The 7,429-nt window shown below is 53.0% G+C and overlaps 1 protein-coding gene across 1 annotated transcript; it reads right to left on the minus strand.

Annotated features, from left to right (window-relative positions):
• Positions 1 to 332: 332 nt before the first annotated feature.
• Positions 333 to 3,779, minus strand: LOC104287646 (galanin receptor type 2-like). The gene is made up of 2 exons (XM_009886372.1): positions 3,402 to 3,779; positions 333 to 1,125 (listed from the first exon to the last, which is right to left on the minus strand). Exons 1-2 carry the CDS (start codon positions 3,773 to 3,775, stop codon positions 387 to 389), a joined length of 1,113 nt encoding a protein of 370 aa, XP_009884674.1. The 5' UTR covers positions 3,776 to 3,779; the 3' UTR covers positions 333 to 386.
• Positions 3,780 to 7,429: the final 3,650 nt, after the last annotated feature.

Below are 7,429 nucleotides of genomic sequence, written 5' to 3' on the forward strand. Positions count from 1 at the left end.
GCTGGGGGAGTCAGTCTGGCCAGATGGGGCACTGGGAGGCAGAAGGTACTCTTTGACAAATAACCAACGTCCGGAACAGTGGGGCCATGGAGCAGAGGAGTTGGAAGGATGAGAGCTAACAGAGGAGCTGGAGCTTTAGTCCTTGGAGTCCAGGTGGTCTGAGGATCAGGAGCAAGTCTGTGTCCATTCCTTCCTTTGCATGCAGCACGTCATGGGGACATGGCTCAGGAGAACAGTTGGTGCATGGAATGGGAAGGAATGGCAAGGCCAGAAGCAGTGTATAGCAGTTTCTGGCTTGCCTCTCCGTCATCCTCTCTCACTCAGTGGGAAAGGTGGCCTGAAGCTGGTGGCGCAGCCAAGATGGCAGATGGTGTGGGGCTTGGCCACTAGGAAATATGAAGGGGCTTAGAGGAAATGGAGGGGACTGCTGTGGAGGCTGGGTTCAGCTCGCACCTGTTATTCTCCTCGTGCATCTGGGACACTTCAGTGGAGCCTGCCTCAAATCCAGGCACAATGTGGGCAGCGTGCACCACATGCACCTTGTTGCAGTGCTTTTTCCTCAAGAGACAGCTGAAAACTTTTTTGAAGCCTTTGCGGAAGTGCTTGGAGACCAGGGCATAGACGATGGGGTTGAGGCAGGAGTTGGCATAGGCCATGCAGTGGGAGAGCAGGCGGAAAGTGTAGGTGGCCTGGTTGAAAGGGAAGTCTCCGTAGAGGTATCGGAGGATGACTACATGGTAGGGCAGCCAGCAGAGGCAGAAAAGGATGGTTACAATAATAATCATCTTGGTTACCTTCCGCTTGGCCTTCTTGGACTCTGATATGTCCTCCAGGGGGTCCACTGCTGTCCACAGGTACTTGATGGTCCTGGTGTAGGAGAGGCTGATGACCAGCACTGGGATGACGTAGCCGAAAGCAAATGTGCTGGTGTCCATTACCCTGCGTCTCCACTCCTCCCAGCCAGGCATGCAGATGTAGCTGGACTCCCACTCAATCAGGTCATAGTAGCTTAGGTAGGGCCCAGCAAAGACCACAGAGAGGCCCCAGATCACAGCCATGGCAGCCACCGCATTGTGGGGGGTCCGCAATTCCCGTGAGCGCAACGGATAGCGGATGGCCAGGTACCTGGAGGGAAGAGCAAAGCAACCAGCACTGAGATTTCAGCCAAGCTCTGCCTGGCCACATAAACTCCAGGGACAGTTTCCTTCATTCTCCTGAGGGCCCCTGAGCAGTGGCCTTACATGTTATCTCACATCCTCTTTGAGACACAGTCCTGGGTGAAGCAGCTTTTCTCTTTCTAGCAAGGATGCTTTTCTTCCCACAGGCTTAGGGTGGCTCACCCCTCTGTACATAGTGGGGTGGGTTACGTCCCTGAGCTAGGACCACACAGATGGTGCTGTGGAGACCATGCAGATATCCACTGCTTGGCAGACTTTATCCAGCAGAAAGAGGTTTGAACTGAGGATTCAAGACCTGGGGAAGCTTCACTAGGTGATGGGCACTGTGCAGGCTCCTGCACACTGAAGGCATATTTCCAGCCTTCTCTGGCTTTCAGATCAGCCTGGCAGGGGGGAGAATTGCTCACTGGAGCTGTGGCTGCCTCCACCTTGGTAGCAAGGGGACCAAGTGGGCCCTTGTCTTTTGGTACTGACTGCTTTCTCAAGCCAGCCCAAAGCAGGCAGTGATGGTCTGTCTGCTCCCTCCAGCAACAGTGGCCAGACATGGCGTGATGGCCAGCTCTGCTCCCCCACCTCCAGGCAACACCATTTGGCAAAGACGTAGATGTCAGCAAAGAGAGAAGGTGGCTTGGTGCTTGTGGGTAGGGGATGGAGAGGAGATGTTAGCACAGACGGGAGTGCAACTGCTGCAGCCTCAGCCTGCCAGCATCCACAAAAGGATACTCATTTGATGCACTGTAAGGCCAGCAGTGCATGTAGATAAGATATACAGTTGGTGTGAAGGGCCACATGTGTGACAAAACCCTTGTGGCTTGCTGGTCCTGTCATCCTGAAAGCTGCTGGTAGCTTTGCGAGAATCACTTCATGTCACACTGAAATGCAGCCACCTCTTGAGTGGAGCACTGCACAGCACCCTTTCTCACCAGAAAGGGAGAGAACACAGGCACTAAGCACCTTGCCAAAATGTCTTTTTTTTAAGATACTGTCCCCAGTTCTGAGCTGGCTGGAGAGGCAGACACACTCACATGATGTAGGTGCAGGGAAGCAAGAGGCTTAGACCATGAGAAATCTCAGGTCTTCCTTGTGACAGCAGCCAAACTTTGTAATCACTGGAATCCCAGAGGACTGGGATATTTTTGTTGGGGATTCCATGCGACCCCCCCTCACCCCAACCAGGGGATGCCCTCATCTCTGGGTGGGTGAAAAGCTGAAGTGTAAGGTCACTGCTTGAGTCCAGGTGTCCACTTCCACAGGTGGCACCTGGGAGCAGGACAAAGTGGAAAGGGGCTGGAAGAGTAGCTCAACCATACTTTTTGCTGGGATTTAACCCATCCCAGGTATTCCCTGGTACTGTAGTTTCCTTCTCCCTGCAGTGCTGTGAACCTCCTCATTGCCGAGGGCTGTTTGGTCCTTATCTTGTCTTGGTATCTTGGAAGCAAGCACAAGGAGCAAGATGGGCCAGAAGTGGCAGTCAAGGCTCAAGCTTACCCCAGTGGGGATCTCTTCCTTATCTTGGACCGTAAGTGTGGGCTCAGTCAGAAGTGGGGCAGCTGACACAGTCACCTTACACAGCCCTTGGGAGCAATGTAGGTGGCATCAATCAGCTCTAGGGTGTCCTGGGTGACATCCCAAGAAGGGACTCGGCTCACAGTGCGGGTGCCTTTCTGCGCAGGGTGTGGGAGGGATGGGGGCAGTGGGGGAACTGCAATTGCTAGATGACAGGTTTTGTGCTGGGCTGGCAGCCCCTGGGGAATGAGAGATGTGTTTACTGCAGGACTGGGATCTCTCTTGGGTTTTTATGTGACTTCTCTTTGTTTGCGTCGCTGCCTGCACATGATGCTTTTCTGAAATGGTGGCTTGGGGCCAGCCTCTGAGTGGCATCTCTAACACAGAGCTAAGTGGCTCTCTGTGGGAGTCTGTGGCACAGCAGGGAGCTGAGCTTGGGTCTCAAGTGCTCTAACCACAAGGCAGGTCTTTCCTACAGAAAGCACAGACAGGAGCAGCACCAGCTTTGCACTCGAGAGATCTGGGAGTGCTGCCTGGGGGTTGTTAGGGCAAGGGAGACACAACTGGGCCCCAAACTGCCTTTGGCATGGATCGATACCACTGGGGTTTGAACCATCTGCTTAATGGTGGTGGGCCATGATCTTTCCATGCCCTCACTCAGCCCAGCTTCTCAGACTGCCCTCCTTTCCCAGCCCAAGGGCATCTTTAGACTGTTACCTGTCCACAGAGACGGCAGCCAGAGTAAAGCTACTAGCGTACATGGTGAGGTAGATGAAGAAGTGGACAACCTTGCAGATGAAGGAGCCGAAGACCCATCCCTCAAGGGAGTAGATGGTGGCCTGGAAAGGCACGCAGAAGACAATGAAGAAGAAGTCAGCCAGGCTGAGGTTGAGGATGAAGAGGTTGGTAGTGTTGTGGCCCATTTGCCCGTTGCGCAGCAGCACTGCCAGCACCAAGCTATTGCCCACTGTGCCCAGGAGGAAGATGAGGGAGAAGACCACAGGGACAATTACACTGGCAGGGCTGAACTGGTAACTGTTGGAGGAGTTCCAGTACCCAGCCAAGCTTGCGAAGTCCTCGTGCTCCGTCATTCTGTGTTGTGGTGAGATGCTGGATCCTAGGGCAACACAGGGAAAGATGTGAGAGACTGGAGAAACACTGCTTATCCCCTTAGCTTGGCTGATGGGCCTGTTGGCTTACTGGAGACACAGAGCCCCGTTTTCAGCTCTGTGACCCCCACGCTTTTCAGCAGGTTCCTATTGGGGTGAGGGGTGCCCTGCTCCCCCATTCTGGCCCTAGAATCCACAGCCCATGTTCAGATGCTACCTTGGACTGATGATGCTGGAGGTGAGGTTTTGGGGAGAGGAGAGGATGGCATCTGTCCTCAGCTTCCTCCTCTGTGGAAGAATGGAGCCAGGATCTCCAGCTCCCACCTGGTCCAGCTGATGGCAGGAGGGGTGCTATGTTGCTTCCCAGAAATGGGGCTCCAGCCCCAAACCAGCCAGCTGGACAACCCAAAATGTTTGCTCCCCCAATTCTGACAGGCAGAGTTTTATCTCCCCCCTGCTCCCAGCTCTTTTGGTACCTGCTCCTAGAATTAACCTTGCACACTAGAAATAGGGCTGGAAATGCTTTTGGCAGTGACACCTACTACACAGCTCCATGTTGTGCCCAGGTGAGGACTTTCTGAGGAGGACAGCTCTGCAGGGACCATTCCTGAAAAAATTTGGTTTCAGTGACCCAGATACATATTCCCTTTCTGCATCTTACAGGGCAGCTCTCCCCAGGACCTGGACTTTTTGTATCATTCCCCTGCCCCCAGAGTAAGCATTTGGACTGAAAGCACTAGTTTCTCTGTCACACGCACAGAAATCTGTCTGCACATTTTTGAGTTCTGGAGCTGGGGGAATATCACATATAGATAAAGTCACAACTTGCCTTGAATAAACATATGGTTTGGGTTCTTCCTCCCCTCTGCAGTGTTTGTAGGGATGTGCTGTGGTTACCAGAGTGTGTGGCCCAAGACCAGCTCACCGCGAGTATGGAGATCGCAGAGTCTCTACAAGAAACCAACGTCTAGCTTGTGCATTCCCTTTCAGGCCAAGGAATTAGCAAGTGCTCCCCAGGGAGCACTGGCAATGAGTGCCTGAAGCAGAAGCACTGCAAGGGGTGTGTGAGCATGGGTCCCTGGCTGCAAGTGTTCCTGATATCAGTGCAGATTTGGGGATGCCAGCAAGCTGCCTGGAATCACATTGAGCCCTGTTCAACACTACCACAGCTGTAATGAGGCCATTCCCATATAGTTGCAAGTATCCCCGGAGGCAAGTGCCAAAGGCTCATAAAGTTTTGGAAGCAGGCTGTGGTCTTTTGGTTGGCCTATTGTGCACTGCCCAAGAGTTGGTACAAGTCAAATACCCCACTTGCCATGGCAGCCTCTCCTCTGTCTGGGCAGGGGGAAGCTCATGCTGCTGCCTGGGAGCTGGACTCTGCTCTCTGGGACCCCAAAGGTCACTGCACCTCATTTGTGAATATGTGGATTGCTCCTGTAGCACCTACCAATCCCGAAGCAGAGGGGATTTCACAGGGACGGCTTCAGTTGCTCTGAATGTGAATTTGCCTTGTGGCAGGTGCAGCACAGAAATTTTATGTCTGGCTTAGACTCTTCTGTTTTATAGTAATCTTGAGCTCCATGAATGCTGCTTGTGTGGCAGAGGGATGAGCTGGGATGAGCTCTGGAAAGCTGGGATGGCCAGTACTGAAGTGCATGCTACTTATTTTTGCTAGCTCTGCCTCAGTGCCCAAACAAAGCCAATTCAAATGGCAGTGTCAGCTCTCAGTACAGGCAAAAGTGCCCCTGCAGCCAGCTGAAGAAGAGAGTAGCCCATGCAGTATGGCTCTGTGGGAAGCCAGGGAGCTTACACAGGCCCTGGCAGGAGCGGGAGAGATACATGGAGCCTGCCAGAGGGTCTGGTGCCAGAGTCTGGTTGAGGACCTCGGTCTCTTCTCATGCTTCCTAACTCCTTTGAGAGCAGGGACCTTACCTGTATGCAGGGGAGAGCAACTCAGGCTGCCACTGGTGTTTTCTTCTTACCTCTAGTTGATTGCACTGGTTTAGGCTTGGGATTATATGCCATGCAAGGCTGTGGCACTGAGATCATTCTTCCATGGGGCTGAGAAGGGTATTAGCAAAGCTGGAGAAGAGCTGACAAATCAGCCAGAAACCAGCCTCTTCTTATCATCCACCCAGACAGTGCCTGTGTTGTCTGGTAGAGTCTCTGGCTGCTTCACCCTGCATCTCCTTCTCATTGCCAAGCATCCTTTCTTTGCTCTCTCTTGCAAGGCAGATGAAGCTGCTAGTCAGCCCTCCTCAAAGGCTGCTCTAAAGAGAACAAAAAGACAGGCAATACCTGCTTCCCCCCTTCCCCCTCGCAAATCAAGGAAGGCAACCCTGCAAATGTCCCCCCTCGGTGGTGCTGGTTGCAGTCCAAATTTGACATCCTGTGATGTGCACATGAGCAGCTCATGCTTTACTTGGAAAAACTGTTACTGGCTGTCAGGGAGGCACTACTGTTGTCATTTACTACTCACTCCAAGCTTATTTCTTGAGCCTGTAGGAATAGAATTTGGGGAGCTTGGTGAGTTCCTTTCAGGGACAGGCAGTGGCCAGGAACAGAGTGCCAGGAAGGATGTGGTGGCAGGTTAGAAATTGTACCCTTGCCACAGCTTTGAGCCTCTCCCTGGTCACCCATGGCTCATGACCCATCTACATGAAGGCAAAGTGCTTCAGTCTCCTTTACAAATGGGAGTTGAGACACACAGAGCACTAAGAGGTGGCTTTGCAACAGGCTGGATCATGGAACTCACTGATGCAGCAGAGAAACAAATCTTTGTCTCTGATGGGTTAACTCTGATATACCCCTTCGTGCACGATCCTGCCTGCAGAGAGAACAGCAACAGAACAGGCCCAGAGTGAAAGCAGGGTCTCTTATGTGACATAAACTGTGAATCTGATGCTGGGGCACTGAGATGCTCAGAGTCTCTCACGCATCATTCAGAGCATCTCTGGTGGAGTGGGATGTCCCCAAGTCCCTATTTAGCATCTTTTCAGGAAGCTGCCACTTTCCCCCATGGCTCTCTTGTCCCTTGGAAGCATTTTGCAACGATTTCACACCTGACCACTTTGTGGACAGGTTTATGACAATCACTGACTGACTTTCACTTGGTTCTAAATAGCCTTGACTAGCAGTGAGAGGGATAGCTACTCTGAGCAGAGGGAAACTGGAGAGCCTGGGCAACAGAGTTCCTCTCCCACATCTGCTACTCAGGGTTAGCAGGGGCAAAGGCAATGTGACAGATGAGGTAATATTCCCAGGGATGAGAACCCAGGAGTGGCAACGTTGGGACGCAAAAGACCTGATTTTTCCAATGAGAGTTTGGTAAAGGATTGGCAGGGAGAATGGTTCCTGGTACCTAGCTGGTGAGGATAGTGGAAGGACCAACAGAGAGCCTTAGTGGGGGCAGGCAGCAGGTCGTGGCAGGGATGCCTATGAGCCATCACGGATGGCTCTTGTGTCAAGGGAAGGCCAAGAAGGGCAGGAGGAGGCAGGGTAAGGGGACAGACAAAGCTGTGCTGGGGGGGACAGCGCAGACCCTGCTGGTCTGCTCAGACAGGAGCAGGGTGAGAATTGGGGGGGGAGGCAGGGAGCTGGCACTTTGTTTCAGCGGGCTTGGGAGCCAGCTCCCCC

This window comes from Charadrius vociferus, unplaced genomic scaffold, assembly GCF_000708025.1.
Source record: "Charadrius vociferus isolate BGI_N301 unplaced genomic scaffold, ASM70802v2 scaffold585, whole genome shotgun sequence".
In the NCBI taxonomy this organism is placed as follows: domain Eukaryota; kingdom Metazoa; phylum Chordata; class Aves; order Charadriiformes; family Charadriidae; genus Charadrius; species Charadrius vociferus.

Excerpts from the sequence above, each read along its gene's own strand:
- LOC104287646 (XM_009886372.1), bottom strand. The coding sequence starts at position 3,775 with ATGACGGAGCACGAGGACTTCGCAAGCTTGGCTGGGTACTGGAACTCC. Across the intron at positions 1,126-3,401 it reads GCTGCCGTCTCTGTGGACAG|GTACCTGGCCATCCGCTATC; the intron begins GTAACAGTCTAA and ends TCTTCCCTCCAG.